General features: G+C 31.2%; 1 protein-coding gene and 1 long non-coding RNA gene across 2 annotated transcripts in view; both read right to left on the bottom strand.

Annotated features, from left to right (window-relative positions):
* The window catches only part of Egfr (epidermal growth factor receptor), a 73,861-nt gene extending 54,253 nt beyond the window's left edge, over positions 1 to 19,608 (bottom strand). Inside the window, exon 1 of the mRNA XM_089714009.1 lies at positions 19,403 to 19,608. Coding sequence (XP_089570135.1) covers positions 19,403 to 19,469 — 67 coding nt within the window. The 5' untranslated portion in view covers positions 19,470 to 19,608. The remainder of the gene's footprint in view (positions 1 to 19,402) is intronic.
* A 3,235-nt stretch (positions 19,609 to 22,843) lies between these two features.
* Positions 22,844 to 24,284, bottom strand: LOC149491180 (uncharacterized). The gene is made up of 2 exons (XR_016317746.1): positions 23,690 to 24,284; positions 22,844 to 23,126 (listed from the first exon to the last, which is right to left on the bottom strand). It is a non-coding gene; the product is annotated as an uncharacterized LOC149491180 (long non-coding RNA).
* Between the last annotated feature and the right edge of the window lie 451 nt (positions 24,285 to 24,735).

Genomic DNA, 24,735 nt, shown 5'->3' with positions numbered 1-24,735 from the left:
TATCATAAAATTTCCTCCTCACAAAATGATTCAATGACAAATTGAGTATAATTTGTATGTATTTAGACTCAAATATTAGTCTACATTACATCAGTTATGTAGAGACGTGTTGGGCGCGGCTCGGGCATCGAACAGATACCGTTATCACTCTGTAACCTGTTTTTGATTATACCTTTCTGTGAATGAAACATAGCAAAAACATATTTAAAGTGCTTTTAATTTGCTTACTACTTTCTAGTAAAGCTGTCATAGACAGGCCTGTAATGACTGTTGCAACCTTGGTTGCAACAAAGTTGTTGGACCTTTTTTCTTACATTGCTAAATATAGTTTTATGATAAAATGTTGTTACAAAAAATGTCAAGTGCCATTATCTTTCTTTTATCTTACATCTAGTTTAGTGAACAATCTATTCTCAAGAGATTTGGAGGAACCGGGATAAGCTCGTATTTTGACAAAAAGTCAGAAACACGTGGTTGCCCGCATATGTTCTATGTTTTGAGGCTTGATCTCACACTCTAACATCTGTTAATCTGGGCGGGCCGCTTATTTTATAATGATGGGAAAGAAAATAACCCGAATGAAACGTGGCAAAAACTTCAACTTCCTATCTTTATAAAATGGTCGCGTTATCAAGCTCGCATGCTTCCACTGAGCACTCAAGATGAAGCTGTGTTACTGCAACCAATTAGAAAATACACTTTCAATTCGAAGTACGCGCGTACGATGGTGTCTTTTAAATAATTCAGGTTACAATATTAGGGTCAGTACCAATTGACCCTATGCAGCTGCTGCCCGAACGAACCGTTTTCAATATTGTTACACATACATAAATATGTTTTTTTGGAATATTCAAAAATTAATTAAGCGGATGTTAAACATTTAGATTACTCATAAAATAAATAATACATAAATATCCAAGGTTAAGCTTTACATTTTTATTTCGTTAATATAATATATAAATATGTATTGCAAGTAAATTAATTTTCCTTGTATATTGGACGAAAAATTATATTTGAAGAAACTAATTCTTAAGGGTGCGTATCAAGCAAAATTACCAATCTTCTATTAGATGATACGTGTAATATTCAAGACCAAATCTAAAAAATAAAATATATATCAAACTAGATGATATGTTCAACGATTCTGTTTAATCAAAAACATAAAATATTAAAATTTACTCGATAAAAAAAAATCACCAAGTTAGCTCTAATTTTCACACTTTTACGTTTTCTACTTGACATGGTAATATGTACTTATTATGATTTGGCGCTCTTTTTTTCTCGAGATAAACGTTTGGTTTTGTCACGATAAAAGTGGTTTATCGCAGATAAAACCAAAACTAAAAGTAATTACACAAAATGCTCTGACAAATATCTTGCAAATGTTTTAATATAATTGTTTATGAAAAAAAATCATAATAAGTATTACCATGTCAAGTAGAAAACGTAAAAGTGTGAAAATTAGAGCTAACTTGGTGATTTTTTTTTATCGAGTCAATTTTAATATTTTATGTTTTTGATTGAACAGAATCGTTGAACATATCATCTAGTTTGATATATATTTTATTTTTTAGATTTGGTCTTGAATATTACACGTATCATCTAATAGAAGATTGATAATTTTGCTTTATACGCACCCTTAATTCTGTTTACTTCTCATACGTGGCTATCAACAGTATCGACAGAAAAATATTAGTCTTAAGACCTCCTCATTAAAAATAAATAAATAAGAGAACAAAACAGGTTCAAAAATATGAGCAACTGCTTAATTTAGTTTTTGTAAACATCAAGATGCTGGCCGCGTGAATATAGGTAATTTATTGTACGGTACCTTATATCCATTTCGTCGAAATACGCGTCATTAGTCGAATATAAAACAAAGAAATATAATTAAGCAACAATTTTATACTTATCAAACAACTGGAGAAAAAAAAAGATTACACGGCCGAATTATAATTACATCATATATGTATAGGTATGAAGCTGGTAAATAAAATGTCTTGTTACGCGTTTGCACTTGAATAAATTGGCAGCACCTGCTCATTATATCAGTTTAAGTAAATCGCTGGTTCCGTATTATGGTCCTTAGATAAGGATGCTAAAATTAATACTGTTTTTAATAATATTCAAATGTATACAAAAGCTGATTACATTTCATGAAGTAATCACTACATAGTATAAAACAAAGTAGCCTTTTCTGTCCCTATGTCCCTTTGTATGCTTAAATCTTAAAATTACGCAACGGATTTTGATGCGGTTTTTTTTTAATTGATAGGGTGATTCGAGAGGAAGGTTTTATTATATAATTTCTAGTTAATAATAAATAAATAAATGTGAGTAATGTATGTGTAACTATATGTATATGAAGAAAACTTATGAAGAAAACATTTCATTTGCACAGTTAACATATAAATGAGATTTATCTTGTTGATAGAGTTTCTCTTCTTTTTTTAATTCGTTCATTATGAAATCAATTCATGAAAAAAGTAAGTTGTTGTGAATATTGTCAAAATATTATATTATCAATTATAATCTTATTATCTCTCTATTCTTTCAGTAGTCTGAAACAATATGCAAAATTGTAAAATGCGTTTTTATTACATTACAATATATTTTATAATTTGAGCAGGATAAATCTATCTAGACCTTAAACAATGTAGAGCAGAAGGTAATCGTTGATAAATTTGTTAATAAACTATAATCTATATAATATAGATACTTAATAGTTTTACTTAAGGGGCTGTTAAGACCAAATTTAACAATGATTGCGCTCTCGTTTACCTACTCCCATACAATTGGACAGTGTGCGCAAACGAGAGCGCAATATCACTGTTACTTGGCGGGGCTAGGTCGTAGAAGAAAATAATAAGCAAATATGTGATTTAAGGAAAAGTGTGGGTCATATGCGAAATATGTGTTTCAGGAATATGTTGACTTCGTGTTTTAACTTGCAGACCAAAAAAAATAAAGACATAGAATCGTATAATGATGATGAATAATGATGATTTTAAGACCAATCTTTGCAATTTTTTTTCTATCGAGCCGATTTCGTCCAATTATGTATCGAGTCCGTCCACGGTCTTCGAAATATGATGAATATTAAGATGGGCTAGAATTTTTTTTTGATGGGCTAGAATAAATATCTTTTCTTAAAAAACTGCTCAAATAACTTCAATTTGGTGTTGTCAGCCCCTTAAATCGAAGTAAAAAAACTCGCAAGCTTTTTTGTAAAGTTTAAAATTATGTGTTCAATTGTTTTGGCGCCATCACTAAGTAGGCATCATTAAAATGTTATTGAATGTTCAATGCATTGTAATGAATCAACCATGTTAAATATTGTAACCGTTTTCAAGTAATTTAAAGTAGGTACTGATAGTGAAAACGAGTTTTCATTCAAATAAAATGATAATGGTCTCATTGAAAAGAATATAAATAACACAAAATTTCCTGTTCGAAACCGGAATATTTGTCTGCAATTGTGAATGAAATATCCGTCTCTTTAATGGTAAAATAATTAAATGTCACAAAATAATAAAATGGAATATCAATAAAAATAATGAGAAAAGGTTTTTTCACATCTAAGGATCTGCCGCTGTAGGTACGGAAATTCTTATAAGTTCTGAACTGGTTATAACTAATATAATCAAGATTTGGTAAATGGTAAACACCAATAAAGTATGTGTCAATGTTTGCATCATCAACTGTTCAATTGAAGTCACTGTACATCCATGACTGTCCTACGTTATCTCAATTATAAATGATTATAATCATATATCATTTGAATTGTTTGTTTTTCAAATACATTGGATCCAATGTGCCTATAACGTATTTTTTAAATAACAAACACAAAAGTACCTTTACATTTTGATTTGATACAGATATTTTCAATCAACAAAAAACAACGTATCCTATCCCTATAAGTTGAGTGAAATTTTCATTGAACGTACAAATAAAAAGCTTCCAATTACCTAAGAATATGCTTATTTATTCCTTATCCCTACACCGATCAATTTTCCTTTCAGCAGTAGCAATAGCAATCGAGGCCAAACGTCACTGTGAATTAGAACTAGGTAACCAAGTTAATGTTCGTATTGAATAATATAAACATAATTTTAATGCGCAAATTGGTTTTACAAAGGTAGGTAACTGCGCAACATAATATTACTAGCGAGTAACGCTGTTAAAAGTATTAACGTATTTGAGTGCTCAGTTTCATAGACAGCGAATCGCTAGCGGCCCCATTGTAATGTCACGCTCGCATGCCTTCCCGTGAGATGGCCTCACAGGCTTAACTATTTTTAAATTTATTTCATATTATTCTCTTCTAATAGAGCACCTTAACGTGTTAATTCAATACAATATAATAAACCGCTATGAATAAAAGAACTATTAACAAATGACAGACGGTGTACTTCAAACTAGACTAAACGGTAACTATAGTTGTTCTCTCAACAAAAATTATGCTAATCTCTGTATCATGTGAATATTGTGTGACCTTTTGAGACTGCAATTATTCTTTAGATATAAACGTTTTACTCTTTATTAATCGTGGTGTGATTTGATAGGTAGATAGTGTTGTGTAGCTATTATAATATTATTATATGTATCGATATGGTCTTTAAACTTTGTAAACATGTTTCATAAGTTTCAGACATACCACTATCAGTATCAATGTCGTATGCATTGATTTATTGATAAATTATAATTGATAGATGAATAGAATTACTCGCTCATTGAAGAGCTCGACATTGCATATTGTATGCATTGTGTAATGTGTTAGAGTAAGAGAAAATAATAATAAAGATGAACGTCAATATGATTTATGTTCATATTTTTATGAACTAAAAATCTCGTTTCAAATAACAACAAGAACACTGCCTCGAATTCATTTTCATTTATAAAATGTGAAGTTACCAGTTTTTTTTTAATTATTTTTTGTAAAAGTAACTTAGTAAAAATATTATCGCCATGTACATTCAAGTCAATGAAAATGACAATATTTATGCAAATACTACAATGACTCAATATTAAATCGAACGCGTCCATTTCATTGAACTGATTATATACGATACGTTGAAAAGCAGAATCTATACTTTAAAACGCTGATAATGCTGAAATATTGCATGACATCGCTAATACAGGCTGTAGCCTGTACTATTAGCGATGAGCTAGAGCTAGAGAGGAAGCTGTAGCTTCCTTTGTAAAATTACGGTTAAATTTCTTAAAATAAGCATTGTCATAAAATTGATATCTGAAATACATACATTAATTGGAAAAATGTTTATAAATATAAAAATCACAAATTTTAAAAGTATGTGAATGCCAACAGTACATTTTATAATTAAGTATTACCTAGGTATATAATGTAAAAACTTAAAATGTACGACATAGTTTATTTATTCAATCAAAAAACGTCTCTTTATTCTAAGAACAATGTTCTTCAAGAAATAAATAAATCAATGGTCATTAATATAAGCAATGTAACGGGTACTATGAAATCCTATTTAATGTAAAAACTTAAAATGTACGACATAGTACATTTAGTCAATCCAAAAACGTCTCTTTATTCTAAGAACAATGTTCTTCAAGAAATAAATAAATCAATGGTCATTAATAAAAGCAATGTAACGGATACTATGAAATCTGGTGTCGTATGTACTATGTTCGTCAAACCGAGACGATATTGATACTATGACCGCTGCTAAGACATTTGACATACAATCCGAGATCCTATACAGTGTGTTGAATAGATTTCGCAAAGTCTACTACTGTTATTCTAGCTATTTACAGTTTAAACACCTTAATTTTTAAGCTTTGCTGATTGGATGTATTTTAACTTTTTTACTGTTTTATTTTTCGTTAACTAGTTACGATGGTTACAGTGCTTGCTATGTGGCTGTTGAATTTCTAAAATCTGGGTTCAAACTGATTTTCAACGCAACCTTCCTCTGAAATAAACTAGCAAAATCTACTAATAATTATATAAAATAATCTAATGGTTAAATTAAGATTAGCAGTTAGTTCTTTTAGCTATTGCAGTACATATTTGTAAAAACTAGCTGTGTTAAGGCTGCAGTCTAGCAAAATTGCGTTTTCAACAAGTTATTTGACAATTTTTTCCCGGCTAATGAAATGATAAACTGAATTTTTTTTTCTTGTTTATCAATTAGTGTTATATACGCAATGCGCGTGAATTTTTTCACATTTGTAAAGTTACTTTATGTTACCTTAATCAGGCCTTCAAGATAAGTCTCTTTCCCCCAAAGACATTTCGAGCTAAGTTTGTGCACTCACTACGTTGCAACCGATTACAATTTACACAATCTGATCAGCACATTATTATCCTTATATAGTCGTTATTAAAAACTGCTGAATACAATTGCCGAAAAACTTATGATTTTCCTAATTAGAACGTTATAAATTCATTAAATTTCCCATTTTTTGCCTTACAAAATCTATTGATAAATACTGCTAAAAGTTATTGTTTCCATTAATTTATTCGAGTTGGTTGAAGACCAATGAGTATTAATCCTTTAAACAATTTTTTTTTTTAATTTTGATAATTCTTTAAATATTAAAAAAATATTTAAAATAATTAGGAAAAATCATAGCGAATTTCTTTAGTCGCGCTCCTTGGGCCGGAGCGTTCTGACGTGTGCTCTACGCTCGATTTTCCTTCATACCGAAGTGAAAGTTGCTCTACTTCATTAAATTTAATATTTTTGTTAATTGATTATTTTTATCTTAGTTTTGTGCAAATATTCGTATTTTTAAACATTTGATTTCGATATGGAAAATAAACGAAAAAAATATGCGTGTAACTATGTACTTACTAGAAAAAAAATTATCTTCGAACATAAAGTTAATGAAACCAAATACATTACAAAGGTGATTGGCAACAATTTCTTTATTTTACGGGGTTTCAGTAAAGGGATGAATGTTTCTTTTAAACTAAAGTAAGCTCATAAATTTTCTTATAATATATATTTTTTTGAAGTTCCAAAAATGTTTATTTTTCGTTTGAGAAATACGAAATATATTTAATTATATTGAGAACTTGAACTTGGGACATACGGGGAAAATGATTTGTTTACTCCAAAATTCCAAATATGTCGAGGTGTTTTTTTTTTCTTCTAGTCATTTTAAACGTAGCGGCATGTTGTTTGATTATTAATTTTGTAACTTAAATACAGGATGTTGGTTTTATATTTTGATCTTACAGACGCGCTGACAAATTTAGTCCACCATTTCTAGTTTAGTCCACCAACTCTAAGTACCAATATTAAAACGAATGGATTATCATCACATCATAAAAACTCAGATGTAATGGAAGATCGCAATAACATAGAAAATTCAATGGGTGTTGAACTAAACAAACACAAGTAACAAGTAAAAAGAGCAACTATGGAGTTTCTTGCCGATTCTTCTCCGTAGATACTGCTTTCCGAATCGGTGGTAAATGTTAAAAATATGTACCTAATGACGTTTCAAAAGTGCTTCTAGAAGAAGTCTAATTGAATAAATAAATGTTTGAGTTTGAGTTTTGAGTTTAACAGAGACGCGAAGAATAAAAAAAGAGGACGAAAACGATAATTCGTTGATGCTTTCCCTTTTCGACGTATTTTTAGGGTACATCACCAATCTGCAAAAAACAAAACTGATGATTCCCAATTGCTGATTAAAAATGAAAAACAAATAATCGACAACAGTGGTGAAAATTTGCTGATCACAATGAAACATCCTTCAGTGGTAGCAGATTTACTCATTTAAAATGTATCGGTGAACAGCGTAAAGGAGAGGAGGACAGGAAAACATTATGAATGTGGATGGTGGATTGTATACAGGGTGTAATCGATAAGTATGTGCAGGCGATTATGACGTTATTATTGCAGGTATCAAAAAACTTAAAACTGATATCGAAATTACTTTACCTAATGAGCAAAATGACAATAATAACTTTTTAAAAGTATAACGAGAAAAATTTACTTTATACACTCCCATATCAAGAAGGGAAAATGGGACTAGTAGAAGTTAAATGTCTAATTCCGGCAAAAGAGATGAATGCGGAAGATGCGGTTAAAAATAAAAAATTTAATATTTGAAATACAATGCAAAAAAATAACACTTTTGTCATAGATAAGAATCATGACTATTTTTTCCAAATTCAGGGACAACTAAACGTTGCAGAAGCAGAAGTCTGCTTATTTGCTGTTTGGACTGGAGTGAATCATTTGTTAAAAATAGAATATATAAGTTTAGGCAAAAAAAAATAAAATGATGGACCATTATCAAGATTTTACATAAATTGCCTACTGTCAGAATTGATTGATTCGAGACTTCAGCATTCCATGCCCATCAAGGACCCATCCTATGTCATTCAAGCGATTGAAAAAAGAAAAGAAAAATCCAGTGCAACCGATAAAGCATCAGAATGCTAGCAAAATATTTATTAGGTTTATCCATATAAATATATATACTATACATAATATAATAAATCCGTAGAAGGGTCAATTCTGTACTTTGAAAATATGTATTTAAAAAATAAATAGCAGTGTTACTGGATCGATACCAAACACAAATATGTGATTAAAAAAATTTTTGTCTGTCTGTCTGTCTGTATGTGAAGGCATCACGTGAAAACTAATGGTTCGATTTCAATGAAACTTGGTATAATTATACCTTATTATCCTGGGCATAAAATGGAATACTTTTTATCCTGGAAAAATACGAAGAAAAAAAATAAATCTTAATTTTTCAGTTTTATCCATAGACGTTGTTCTGTAGAACCGCGAACACACGTTGCGTTACCCGCAGTGGATTCAGCGATGTAACCTGTAGCGCCAAAAGTCGGATTTGGCTTGAACCGTTTGCGGCACACGCGGGCCGCACGACACCACGCCTCCTCGACTCCTATATAAGGACGGCGTTCCGCGCGATGCATATATGTAATTTATGAATTTTGATGCGAGCGGACGTGTTAACATTACATTTTTTTTATTATATACAAAATTTGTTTATCCGTTTTATTAGTTAAACTGAACAACTTTCACTAAGAAACTTAGGTCGAAAAAAATGTATAGAGTTATGCATTTGAAGATATCAATAGAACGTATTCGCAAATTTTGTGTACTGATAAAAAAAATCACCTGGTGTAATTTTCACGAAAATTGTTTCAAATTGTCATGTCTGGTACTTATTACGAATATTAAATTATGCATACGAATGATTTAATTTTTAAAAATTAAGTGGAGCAACTTTCCCATAGTACATTTGTATTATTTACATATAGGATGACAGGATGCATTTGTTTGCACTACTAGACCAAGCCCTTAACGGATAAATATTAATATCACACGCGGGCTATGAATGTTTACGCTCTGGGGGATAGTAATTATAATGATGACTACACATGTTTATTACATTTGTTTGCATTAGTTTGCACACATTGACATTGGGAATTGGAACAAATTAATACGTTTTTAAAGTGAAACTTTTATTACATCGTCTCAAACTTTTTGGTTTGTGTAGCGCATGTCGCGTGTATCGCGGCTGCCGAGTAGGTATACCTACTCGGCACGCGACATGCGCTACACAAAGCAGTGTTCGGAACCGTTCGAACAGTTTCACTTTTACCATGGTTTCATAAAACCACACAACATTTTTTTTTTCATTCTAACGCTAACTTTGGTTTTGGCCTGCCGCTTGTTTATATGATTAATATTATATGAAATAATATTATGTTCATCGTGTTTTCCTGTATGCCTTTAAAACTTATTATAAAATAGCAAACGCGACGACCTTAATGTTTATTCTGTTAATTATTTACCTCATTCAGTCAGTTTATAACGAACGCGCGCGCGGTCGCCACGTATCAGTTATTATTTTGCCCAAAAACGTTTTCATGGCTGATTCACAAGACACCCTACAGGAGCAAGAGCAACAACGGCGAGGTGAGAAGCGTCGGAAAGAAGCGGAGCGTCGTCGAGATGAGATTCGCCGACAAGTAGAACAAATGCAGGAACATGCGGCCAGCTGTCGCAGACAGGAAGCAAAAGCTGAGGAACAAATCGAGCAAGCCAGGCGACATGCCACCGAAGCTCGAAGAGGAGCAGAGTGGGCTCAAGTAGGGGCCGCGGTAGCTGTTGTGGCCGCAGTCGCGAGAGCATTGTACAGAAAATAAGTGTTGGAGTCCTTCTATCATCCCAATCCTTAGTATTGTCTCTAATCCTACAGTGTATAAAAGTGTCATAGTGCCGTGTGGTAATATGGCATCAGGTTTTGTTAGCTGTGCCTAACATATTAGCATACTCGCCTACTATTGTCGGTTTTAAAGATCAATAAAAAAATAAAAATGGATTTCAATTGCGACAACACGCAAAACCTCTGTCGTTGGGTACTCTTCAGATAAATAGGAAAAATTAAAATTTGTAACAAGATATCTGTAAAAAATAATATTTTCAATTGCAGCTTGGTCTAGTTCTTTAGACAGTGTATAACATACGATTTTTTACCGTAATAGAAGCTTAGCCATATATTTTAGTCGTAAGATATTAGAAAATCTATATTTATTGCAAAAAAAATAAAAAGTACAATTTTGTTCTAAATAGTTGCTAGCTACTCTCGACGCTTTTTAGAAGGGATAATTGGAAGTATTTTTAATAGGATTGATATAGATTTGTTAGGAACTATCAATTCTTGCAATATTGAGGCTCATGGGCTGAAGGTAGGAGACGTTCCACTCGGCTGCATTGAAGCGTCACGGGCTGACGAGCTCCCTTTTAACCCGCCTTCGGAAATCCTCGTTGATCTTCGCGTGCCTTCGGTCACACATCTCCTAATTCTTTAGGTGAGCGTGCGATGAGTCAACTAATTCACTAATAATATGGTATATGGTTGTAAGCCAACACTTAAGAACTAAATAACATAATACAATCGCTCTTAAATGTTTGGTTGTTGGAAATACATCTTGCGTGTTTATTGTTTAAAGACCACAAATAAAGACAATTTGTGGTGTAACGTTTTACAGAATTGCAGATGGTAAAGCCAAACCACACACACCTTTTTGATGGTTTCAAAAACCATTTTTGCAAGACATGCAGATTTTTTGCGCACTTTGCTCTTTCTTTGTAAAGTACGAAAATTGGTTACATAACGAGAAAATCTTTTCACAAATAATAAAACAATTTTGCCACAAACTCCATTATACACTCTGTATGAAGGGAAAAAGTAGCTATTTCCATTACCTTAAAAAATAAAAATCTCGTACATTGTAAAGCAACAACACACAGTAAACATTTTTCACAGGCCTTTTATGATTTGAAAGTAAAATGAGACCAAAATTAATACAGATAATAACTTAAAGCTGAGTTTTTTGAAGATTTCTTATTTTTGTTTTATTTTTTATTGCACAATTTTCTTACATTTAAATTTTTTTACAATTTTATTATATAAATATGTAGTAGGTATGCACTGCATTGTAACGACGAAGAAAATATAGTGTTATATTTTATATTTTTAAACCACTTTTTGTAGACTAATTTGGGACTCTACTTTACTAAACTTCTACTTCAGCTGCTCTACTGGCCTTAAATACTTTTTTATCGTTAATTATTCAATTGATTCAATTAAAGTGTAGTTGGCAAGGGCGCTATTAACTGAAGCCATAATTATTTTTGCTGGGAACATTGAAACTGATACTGTTATTTAACTTGTTATCTATTAAGAATTCTTACAATAATCTTTATAAGGGAAATATATTTTTGTTACAAATTGCATAAATAGATTGAGCAAATTACAAAAACCGATCATTCAGTTTCCATGCGGTACAAAGATCATTTGTCTAGTAATTAATAATTGTTTATAAAAACATCGCACTATGTGATATACAATGAAAAATCATAAAATGATTCCGATATAGTCATGTGTGTACGTATATGTGTGTGTGATAAGACCACAACTATGCCTAGTTTAATTGATTACAGCCGGCATACGTAGTGATGCGCGAGTAAGCTCTATGGAATGTTTCTTGGGCGAGATATTATGTAGTACCTACTCCTTTAATTTTCCTAATTACTCTGTAGAGGAATTCCTTTATTTAGGGAGACTATATACGCGATAGATTCTGCACTGATTGTGTGGAAGTATGAAAATTCATGGTTTTGAAACTACATACTAAGTTTTAATATTCCGCTGAGTAATATAAAAATGTAGAGTGTTGTATAAAATCTTATTCACTATTTAAACAAGCGATTATTAACCGATTGGTCAATCTAACTTATATTTTATAATGGTGTAAAATACAGAATAGAATCTCAACTAAGCATTAATTTGAAAATCAGAAAGTGGGTCCGATGTTTTTGGAGAGAAACGTCTTCTTTAGGCGCGTTGATAGTAAAATTTCAAGGTCGCGTAATGGCAATACCGTCACGTCATGGAGTAAGGCGACGATTTTGGTATCTTTGAATCTTGCCAAATAAGTTTTACTACTGACACGTGTGCTCGGCACACACGCTCTTTTTTTATTTTTATTTTTCAAGTAAATAGATATGTTTATTACAATATCTATTATAGAATACGTATACAGGGTGTGCCACTGTTGGTATACTAAGCTCAAAGGAGGTTATAGTTTTGCATACGCTGAGTACGTAAAAAATACTTATAAAATTCCAGACGCATTTTTTTTCGAATAGATGAATTCTTAAAACTCTATGTGTACACCCATAACAAGCAACCCGCCCAACTTTCCCACCAGCACGTGAGCTATCGTTTAAGATTATGTTTTCATAGACAAAACGCACACATTAGAGAAGTGGTCTAAGCCGGTTGCGCGAAGCTAGAGAAGAAAACATGGATTTTCAGGAAAAAATTTTGACTTAATTTTGTTGTTTAAGTAGTTTTTTACGTGATCAGATACCAATAGTGGGACACCCTGTATAAAAAATATTACATAATATCGCTTGATAAAAAATAACAATAACATAACACACGATGCTATGACTTAATGTTTATTTGGTTACATTCGCTTTAATAAGGTTTGGTTAAAGTGCGTATCCTGTTATCATTGACTCGGTATTTGTTATGGTTGTACATGCCTAGCGTCTTTTTAATTTATCATTTTTGTTATATTCTTACATGCGAGATATCTTTAGTATATTACTAATATGTAACATTAATTAATATTTAGATAATAATATAACTATAGGTAGTCGTTGAGAGGATGAGGAACATTATACGCGTAATAATATTTGTGTGTATATTCTACATGGCAAAAATAACATATTTATATAATATTTCCTTAAGTATCTATAAATATGATAATAATAATAATCAACTGGTGTCCCACAACACAGTAAAGTTCTCTAAAGGGCCTCTGCGTGTTGGATCCGTGTCCCCACGTAAGCCTTCTAAATGACCGGGTACCTTCCTTATGATGGTACCCGAGTATTATGGATGAGATACACATAATAGGTAATCATAAATATGAAGTTCCCAGTACTTCACAGTTAATCCATACTAATATTATAAATGCGAAAGTAACTCTGTCTGTCTGTCTGTTACTCAATCACGCCTAAACTACTGAACCAATTTGCACGAAATTTGGTATGGAGATATTTTGATACCCGAGAAAGGACATAGGATAGGTTTTATCCCGGAAATCCCACGGGAACGGGAACTATGCGGGTTTTTCTTTGACTGCGCGGGCGATGCCGCGGGTGGAAAGCTAGTAGTGAATAATTCACTGATATGAATGAGTACATTCATTGTACACACTTGGTTTGTTTACCTTTAAATGATTCATTAGTATGTATGGTTATAAATTTGATTTATTTACGTATTGTGATAAGGAACGTGGCGCCTTTATATTGTATGAATAAGAAAATAATGTAATGTAGTTCACAATAATTTGAATTATTTTGGTAGGCAAGTTAATTTATGATTTGAATCAATTTTCCCAAAAACAATCTAGGGGTTTGAGATATTTTACTCGTGTTGTACTCCTACCAAGGCTTTAAACATAAAACTTTAGTAAAATCAAAGATTAAATTATTATCAGTGTCTACTCTACATTGTTTAATTTTTTTTTTCAGACAAATCTCAACAATTGTCTATGATCCAAAACGTATGATTAACATTGGCTTGAAAGTCTTACAATTTACAATCTATGTAAATAAACCTTCACACAACTATTCAAGAACGATTAATTCAATTACCTTGTTACTATATGTATATAATATGAAGCGTTAATATTTCTCAACATTCAAATGGTTTTAATTAATTGTGAATATAATTGTTCACGGGCAACACAAGGCCATCAGAAACAGATTAAAATCTATAAACAAAGCAGACATTACTTAGAGCATAGTTACTGTAGAGGCTAAAGACTATACGTTAAAAACGTCATCTTTTTGTAACTTACATAGAGCGAGGTATTCGTAGAGTAAAAAAGAACGAATTAAAACAACCTTTGAAAGTAGGTTTGTTGAGCTACTTATATACTCGTAAACATAATTTTGACATTGATTTATAACAGCCTTCCCGTCTCTTTCACTTTCAAGTTATTTGACCTAAGGTTGAAAGCAACTTAGTTATTTAGATTTTAGAGAATCATACCCAAGTATCGTTTATAAAAAAACGAACTAAAGGAAAACAAACAAAAGTGAACATTCGCATCAACAAAATTCGCATTGCATGTACTATATGTCATGTTTTACATATTATTTAATGTTTTGACAAAATCGAATAAATTCTTTTTATGTGAGAAATTTTATAAATGCGTGTTATGTAAGAAAATACTGAATGTCCATTTGACAATTACAGTATAATTTATATACCAGCAAAATAAGTATAATTCAGGTAAAATTATGCTTAAAACGATCTTTACGAACCCAACTACATAATATGTATATGAATTTACATTAATTGTATATTTTAGTTATATATATAGCAATCAATTTATCTATATCTATACTAATATTATAAAGAGGAAAAGTTTGTAAGTATGTATGTATGTATGTATGTATGTATGGTTTTCACGCCTAAACTACTGGACCGATTTCAAAAATTCTTTCACCATTAGAAAGCTGCATCTTTACTGAGCAACATAGGCTATATTGCATTTTGAAAAAAATTAGAGATCCTTACCAAAAATGCAATAATGTAACCCAAGGTGTAAAAAAATCCTCAATAAAACTTCTGTCATCGCGTGCGCTGCGGAATCTATTGAAGATAGAACAAAAAAATGTTCTACGGTATTATAGAATGGATCAATATCTACAAGAAAGTCCGCGATACCATATGTCCATCTTCAGTAGTTATGTTACTACAACAACTTTTTTACGTTTTCAAAGTAAATAGAAGTGCCGACAGTAATCAAACCATGTTATCCATACACACATATTAATCATTATCCCATTGAATGATGTTTTATTATAGACTGTTTCAATACCAGCAAAATACTTTTTAAATGAAAAGAATTGGATATTCCATTCAAAAGATATAACGAATTTTTAAAAGTGTCAATCTACAGAAAATAGTAGGTATACTGTTCGAGCAGGCCGTAGTGCGGAGGAATTCTACCAATATGCGTCTTGACGGAACACAGTGGGGTTTTTGTCGGTAGGAATCCGACATAACCCACGGCCCCTCCGTGGGTATCTATGAAAGATTTCCCCACTAAAACAAAAAAAAAAAAGGCCGTAGTGCGGGACGGGGTAAAGGTGATTTTCATGTGATTAAAAATTAAACCTATAGTCCGACCTATAGTAGACTTTTCACTGTAACGATATCGCTATCTATGCGGGTGAAACCGCAGGGCATTGCTAGTAATTAATATAGAGCAAACAGACCAAATAGTTGTTGTCAATTATAAGGAAATTTTTAGTGTCCAGCGCTATATATTATTACCTAACTATATAATATGAAGATTTAAAACATATCTAAATATCCTTTTACTTAATATTAGTAAAAAATGTCTATACAAATTGAACTATTTCAATAAGTGTTTATGTGAAGCCTAGATGTAGATACTAATTACATGAAATGCAACAACGTATAATTTGTACAGTGCTGAATCAAGTAATTATTTTACAATTGTTCAGTGTTCTTTAATAAATATGACGTGTATTACTTGTACCATATAACTGTTGACTAGTGAAATCATCAAGAAGGGATTGAACACGAAAAGCTTTAACTTACAATATTTGTTAGGCAAGAAAGAACCTTACGACTTTACAAAAGAAATCTATTTCCGATAAAATCACGTTTATAAATTAAACTTTTTGTATGGAATTGTAAAGTGCCAACAGCAAAAACACCAATCTTCAATACGTAGAGCTGTGTTCTTTTATCGCAAAGAATTGCGCCGAAAGATGTGAAAACAAAGAAAATGTATTGGAATTTGCGCGGATTCGTTTGCTATTGTCGTTTGATAGTCATACATATAAGTATGTTGTATATATGGAATGAGATAAAGTCATGTACAAGCTAGAAGAACTATGAAATAGTTGAACATTAAAAAAGTTATTTGATATTCAACGCGCGTCCAGCAGTTTTCGTGTAAATTTTTGAGCATCAACGATAAGGACATACTGCGTGACAATTGCAAGTAATAATGAGAATATATATTATAAAGAATTGTCCCAAAATAACAACAGGATGTGTTATACTTGAAAAGAATATATCCTGCAAGTGGTACAAACGGGTGGTGCATCCGTGCTAGGTTGGGAATCGACTTCGTACAAAAACTACGAATACTTATAAACGGGACACGAGGGATGTACATTAAGGGTGTCTTTTTTATGTAGCCTGTAGGTACTCGTGTTAGCTTCCGTTTTATTGTAATGCCGGAAGTAGGGTAAGTACCAAACAATTTTTGACATGTGGAAAGCATATTATAATGGGAAGTCATAGAGATTAGATTACGCTCTGTGTCTAGACGCTATCTGACTTGTTTAATGTATTTTGTTTCCAATTTGATTTTCGTCGATATTACCCGTGATCTTAAATTTGAGGGATTTTAATCTTATGATGTGCTTTCAAATACACGATACGTAGACTAGGTATAAGCTAGACTTGTTTAAGTGCTGGTTTTTCTCGATTTCTCTTCCGTTCGACTAGCAATTAAGGCGGTCCTAAGCGCTCTGCCTCGCAGAGGCTGCATCTTATATCCCATCATGGAAGTGGCTTATAGCCTTATATTCTCACCATGGTTATGGCAAGTTTTCTATTTTGAGAAATTAACTGCAAAAATGTGTTGCAAAAGCATTAATGTTATTTAAAACGCTTTTAACCTTTATTATTAATACTTAATAAATAAAATTAATTAGCCATTCAAATAGTAAATCCAAAACTATAATACATTCAGAGTCTTTGATTTAATACAATTCTGAAGTTTGTGATATTAAAACAGGACGAATTATGCTATTATTATTTGTAACAAGAAAACAAAACAATGTTTATTTATTAGTCGATGCGGTTTACCGCGACATGCAATAGAATTTATAAATAGTATTTAAATAATGCCTTCATTTTTAATGTTAGTAAATGGAGCTTATTAATAAAAGTGTTATAGGTTAAAAAAAAGTAGATTTGAAAATAATGTCTATTTCATTAAATTTTGTCTACCTGCCACATTTCTATTTGCCAACGAGAATTTTTTTAATATAACAGTTTTAACTAAAAATAATTGATATGCTTACATTTAACAAACCAACTCGCTTGATAAAACAAATGCAGCACTTTTTCTGATTATTCTTGTTTGTTCGGATATTAGTACTTACATATTTTTATGTTAATATTAGGTACTCAGCTTATTTTAATAATGCTATTTATATATTATTGCTTGGTTCTTTTCTGCAATAAAATTTAAATGAAAATGTAAGCGCACGTGTAATTACGAAAATGCTTAGACACAGGTATTTTTTATCATATATCGATACAACGTCATCAAAAAAACTATAATGCCTAACTGGACGAATTCTTGGTTGAGTTAGATTATTAATCATAAATCCTGGAGGATTTCTGATTTGATTCCATTTATATTTTATCCAGTGGTGTAAATAATACGTACTAATAAAAGTTTTCAGAGTTTTAGACATATTACATATTCAATATGGGCTCTACAATAATCTAAACTATCCTTTAGATTATAGAAAAATGGAATTTAAAGATTGTTTTATGATTTGATTACAAATTTATTTTGGTAAATAGTAAAAATTTTACGTACTTAATAATGAAAATTTTTATAATTTTAGACATATAACATATTCAATATGGGCTCTACAACAATCTAAACTATCATTTATGTCATAGAAAAGTGAAATTTAAAGATTATGAATATGTTTTATGATTTGATTACAAATTTATTTTGGCCAATAGTATAAAATCTACGTACAAATGAAAATTTTCAGAGTTTTGGACATATTGTTCAATATGGGCTCTACCAATCTAAACTGTCCTTTATGTAATAGAAAAGTGGCATTTAAAGATTATGAATATTTATTTAATAAGACTTCTTCTAGAAGCCCTTTTTAACCGTCATAACATAGTTTTACCATTTACCAATAAAATATAATCAATCCCTGGCCGATTAGTTTCAATGTAAATGTAAATTTTCATTTTCAGGATGATAAATGGGTTTGTCCTTGCGAATGAGTTGTATTGTAATATCTAATAACAATCTAAGATTGATCTCGGTGAATTGTTACATTGCGATTATTCTTCATCATGTTACATACGAAATAAATAACAATAAAGTATAATAATAAATACAATGTTTGTTTCCAAAGACTAGACGTTATACGTTCTGAGTTTAAAACAGTATTTTACTTCTATATTGCACGTTCGAATAACGTTACAAAAAACAATGGTTGCCTTGTATTCGTTAGAGCTCCATCGCGTTATGAGTTTACTAATTAACAATAAAATAATTGGCTGGATTACGTGTCATTCGGTAACATAATTACAACTGCCACTGCCTTGAGTATACATTACAATAAGTTTTACAAAGTTTTCAGCTTATAGGTATAATATTCTCGTTACATATTATTTAGCTTCTATACTGATAGATGCCTTATAATATGTAATTAGATAAAAGTAATACTTAAAAAACCGTCCTTTTTATATGAACTCTACATTTGTGCATTTAAAACTTATTCCAAATTCGATCAATTCACTGTAACACAATGAAAAACATCGGATAAAAGCATACTTTTTCAAAGAAAACCATGTTTCTCTTACAGACTAAAAAGCTTCAAACATAAAATCCGTTAGCTGTAGAGGCTATTAAGTTTAGCAGCTTGCTTTGTTCACGAGATAGAAAGTAAGGCTCCACAGCGGCATGTAAACAAAATAGGAATCGCGAGGCTTTTGAATCGTGGCGCGAAGGCACCTGAACATAGCTCACCTCTCTCCTGGATTTCGGCTTTGCAGCTGAGCGCCGCTAGCAGCACCAGAAAGGTCACTCTGTACATTGTCACGGAGGCGCACTTAGCAAGGGCACATGCTAGCACAGCGCACAGTTTTACAAACACCACATAAGTCCAAATCACTCGACACCGCAACACGCGTCAGTTTCGGTCGCAAGCGCAACTTGTGTGACGTTCAAACTCTATGGAGTCTCAGCGCGTACGCACAACGTCGCTTTTTCAAAGATTATGATGATTTACAGATATGCCCATTTTTGGTGTTGACTTTTCGCAGATTTTATTATCTGGTTCACTTTTAAATATTTGATTGAAAACATTAATTGTAGTTTTATTTATCAATAACAAATGTTTTGTTTACAAACAGGAGTTAAAAATAAATAGTCAGAGCTAATAAGTATTCAATTAAAATTAACACTTAAACTTCTAAATTGATTTGTCTTACTCAAAAAACAAAATTTGATTTACATTTTATGAGCGATTTCACAAAAAAATCTGCTCTACTAGAAATAGGAGACCATATCTTTTTTTTATTTGTAGAGCAATTCATACATGATACATAGATTTATTTTCTTATAACTTATACAGTATACACAATTTAATTTTAAACACTTGACGTGGATCACAAACACGTGAAACATGATTAGTACAACACATCTGCATTAGATATAATCTATGACCGCACAGTAGCTTGAGGCTATATCGTAGCCGGCGTTCGCGCAGGTAAGCCTTCGGCGGCGATGGGCCGGCGCGGGGGCGGGGGAGGGGGGGCTGCACTTGCATCTCGGCCGGGATGAAAGGAGACATTCATTCGCACGCCATGCTGGCCCGCTATTACAAAAGACTCCAGGACAAAATGCCTGAGACACGTGGTACCATATTTTATCTCACATTCGTGCGACTCATTTTTATATAGAAATGTGGTTTTGGTGTGTTTCTTGTTAACAGATTTTGATCGAATATGGGATTTATGTATAACTCGACTGTAATCTATGTACTCTACAATATAGTAATGCAGTAATTTGTATCATTGCATGTAGGCTCTACATACAAATTGCTCTATTTGTATAATTATCCTATTGTAGAGACATAAAATTCAAATAATATAATTTAACATGAATAATATTTATAATATTTTATTATAAAATGTTACCTTATTGAAACTATTACATAATTATTAAAAGTTTATGGCTTGAAAACAGGATAATAACTATCTTTTGCTAACTGGGATCCAAATACCGGCATTACCAATCAAATTTTATGTATTCGTACTTCGTACCTACTACACTAGTTTCAACTTTTCCTCATTGCTCATGTGATTTAGTACGATATACTATGTCGAATTAGAAAAACTAATGTATTTGATAGAGAAAATTATATAAAACTTTATTTTTAAAATAAAATGTATAAAGAGAGTTTTCAAAAGAATGAAACATTAAAGAATTATGTTAAAAACCAATAATTTATACGCCAAAAATATTGAATACCTAAAGGATAAAAATAAAAAAAACACGTGAATATAGATACAGTGCCTACAAAACGAAATGTTAATTCGTCTGATTCAAGTCTGATTAAACTGTACCGAAGACGAAATAATTTAAGTCCTTAAAATTAGTATTAGTAGAGTTTGTTGCAATTTATTTTAAAATCAAATTTCCTTGTATAGATAAGAAATATCAACGACATTCGAATCGATACTAAGAAACTGCAAGCAATGCAGTTCATATGAATCACACCATAAAAATAACCATACGATAATATAACTAGGATTATGCCGTGGCTTTGCTTGCACTTAACGTTATCTCGCGCCAGCCCTTTCTAATCTCCACACTATCTCACCCCTTCAATTATTAGTTTTCGCGATAAAATAACCTATGTCACTCTACACGCCTCTAAACATCCACACTCAAAAAATCACGCCAGCCCTTCGCTTTGTTTTGATATTGAAAGAAAGAACAAACAAAAAACGTTGATAAATTTAGAATAAGGTAACATAATGGAAAATACAAATAGGTACATAATATTTCGTATAATTGAAAGGAAAAATTATACAATACTGCACAAGAGTACAGTGATATTTAAAAACAAGATTTCATCTTAACTCGTATTCCTATAGTAAAAATAAGTAAATTTGATCGTTTGTTAGATTTAAATTCAATAAATAAAAGACTAGTTCTAAAAATGACATTACCCAATATAAAAGAAACCGGCATCTTTATCGATTAACATAGAATATTATTTTATATTTTTATATCCTAAAAAGCTAAGCTCTAGGCTACTTAACACAAGGGAAATAACAAATAACTGAGCAGCTGCCAGCTTGTATAAAATAATTAGCTAGCACTCAACTAAAACACACTGAAAAACATAAAGTTGGTAAAAACTTGGTTAATCAGCGATAAGAATTTGTTATATTTTATGGCTAATATCACAAATTAAAAAATGGAGAGCGCTGAGAGATTAAAAAATGGCTAATATCACAAATTAAAAAATTCAGCGCTGAGGCAGCATATAAAATTTAAGTTTCATTGAATGTAACAACATTGACTTTGGTAGATATTAAATATGATGATTTCAAATCCACAATCAATGAATATTAATTCTGATTATCAGTCGATGTAAAAATCCAGTGTTTTTAATCATTATTTGAAAAAGCGCCATCTTCATTTCAGTAGCCACTTTAATATTGATAAAATGTCGAATTATTTTCATAGCGCTCAAGTAGCCAGTAGTAGCCTCAATGTCTAACACATAGATGGCGCTGATCAAAATGTTTAATTTGTTTTATCATCTGGGCATTTTCACAAAAATGTACGTCCCCTCCTTGAAAAATATATTTTTTTTGATAGTATTATATTTTAAACTTTTTTTGGTCTCTTTAAAACGGAAATTCAATATACTTCAAGAAAACATATAATATGATGGGTTTAAAATGAGAAAACTGTAAAAATAATAGGACACAATGGAAAGTCTCGCAATTTTATATCAGTTGTGTGACTATATTCAGTAGCTGGAAAAACAGTGCAAAATATAAGAATTTTTAGATATTGTTTATTTATTAACTTAAAATCGTTATTTTGTATATTTTAAACACTCACTATTCCCAACTTTTGGATCTAAGCTAATTAAAAAAAACAATAGTATATTCAGTCCTTTTATTAAGTATTCAGTATTGTGACTCTGGTACTTCAACTGTCATTATTATCTTTACATTTAAAATGTTAGATACTTTTTTAGAGAAAAGGCAACAAATATTACACTTATGTATTATTCTCCATTAAAGAGACTGATTTGAAGGGCATTAAATGTAAAATCTACTGAAATATTTAAAAAATTCAGCTCCGTAATATAGGGACAGTCACACAACCGAATACCTAAAAAGGGAAAGGGTGCGTTTACATGGCGAAAAAAAAGTACGCAGGCACACATAATAAATATAATTATAAACTTAACTTAACTTCAAACTAAATTATCACAATCAGTTCGGGCTTAAGCCATCACATTATTATTATTTATCTAAAGGGTAAATTACTATCAAGATTCAAGAATAAGAAGTCTCTTTTATGTTTTATATTGGCACTAATCAAATTAATCAGTCGATAATCAGTCTTCGTGATTCGTTTATTATTAACCTTAAATAATCTCAATCACCATATTTGATAAAAAAATCTTGTTTCAGTGGACGCTGCAAACACGAAGGTTAATCTGTAAATAAAAAAAAACCAATGAAAAATATCGTGAAAAAAATTAATTTTTGTTCCATTATTATCTTTCGTTGTTATACAAGGCACATTGTCTAGATTCTTAGTTCTGCTGGCTTATTTTGTTTCTTTTTCTGCATAATGCTTCTTTTTTTTTCCTCAAAAAAAAATTTTACTTCCTCATGCAAAATGATCAATCAGCTGTTGCGATTTGTATGGGGAAATAATTTTTATTTTTGAAATCTACTTTTTGCCGTAGTTTCCTACTCAGTCAAAAATGTCTTAGAAAAATATTTTTATAGCTCAAGAAAATCGCCATGTAAACATTGCTTTATGTGTTCAGGCATGTTGTGACTTTTCGTTCAGCGTATATGTGACCGCTCAAATAGTCACACAGCGGAAGTCACATTTGATAATCCTCTAGTAATAAAAACGGTTTAAAATATAACCACAACACTTATATTCATCAAAACTTTTGATCAACTTACATATAAAAACATTTAAAACAAAATTAACTAAATACTACAAGATAAATAGATAGAAATAAGCCAAAATATGGTCACATACCTGAATGAAGAATTTGGTCCCTGCGGCTTGCAAACACGCGTGCACTCCTTCTAAGCAGTTTTTTGACCCTGACGGCTTCTAACCTGATAAGTTGCATAGCAGTAGCTATGGTGTTGACAGTAATGCAAAATTAATTGAACCACAGTAATTTTCTTTTTAGAAAATCGGTGACACAACTGAATGTTCCGGGAAGGACAATTTTTTTGATTTTCTTTTTTATTTTTTTATCTTTTATTTTGTTATATAAGGTTATTATATTTTAACTATTATCACAGTAACTGATTATCCTGGACCAAATAAAACCTTAAAAGATGGTACCTTTCTTACAAAAAAGTTAAGAAATAATGTAATAAACGCGTAAGAGTAAGCAGGGGACAGCGTAAAATTACCCATTTTTCGATTGTTATTTATAATTAACTTAACTTTATTTTAGATTTTGTCATAGTTTTTGTTAAAAAAACAAAATATTGTATACGTATAATCACTTTGATAACATATATAAATAATTCTGGCAACTACTTCATTATATAGAATTTAATGAATTCGAGGGACAGTTGAAAATCAGGGGGGTATACATTTTTGTGAAAATGCCCATCTACATTCTACCGATTTTAAAAATTCTTTCACCATTCGAAAGCTACATTATCCACGAGTAATATAGGATAGGTTTTATCCCGGAAATTCTACGGAAACGGAAATAACTATGCGAGTTTTTCTTTGAAACTGCGGGCGAAGCCGCCGGCGGAAAGCTAGCTAGTCCTGGATAATTACCCTTTATAAACTATATAAATTAATCTTTAATTACATATTTTTTCTTAAATTTTTGATGTCTTGGTATCCGTTTTACTTCGTATTTTTTCTATTTTTTTTAATTCAATAAAAGCAGGAGGTATTTCATATTTCATGGAGATATAAAACAAGAAAGAGAACATTCATTAATTCCGAATAGCAACACAATATTAAATCAAATCATACATGCGTTTTTTATTATTAAAATAATATACCAAAATTGTACGTTAAAATAGCACGCGACGATGTTTTGAAGG

Source organism: Colias philodice, chromosome 1, assembly GCF_061535455.1.
Source record: "Colias philodice isolate Cphi_HAF_F1 chromosome 1, ilColPhil1 Martin Lab GWU primary, whole genome shotgun sequence".
Taxonomy (NCBI): Eukaryota; Metazoa; Arthropoda; class Insecta; order Lepidoptera; family Pieridae; genus Colias; species Colias philodice.
This window is presented reverse-complemented; position numbering and strand designations above follow the sequence as displayed.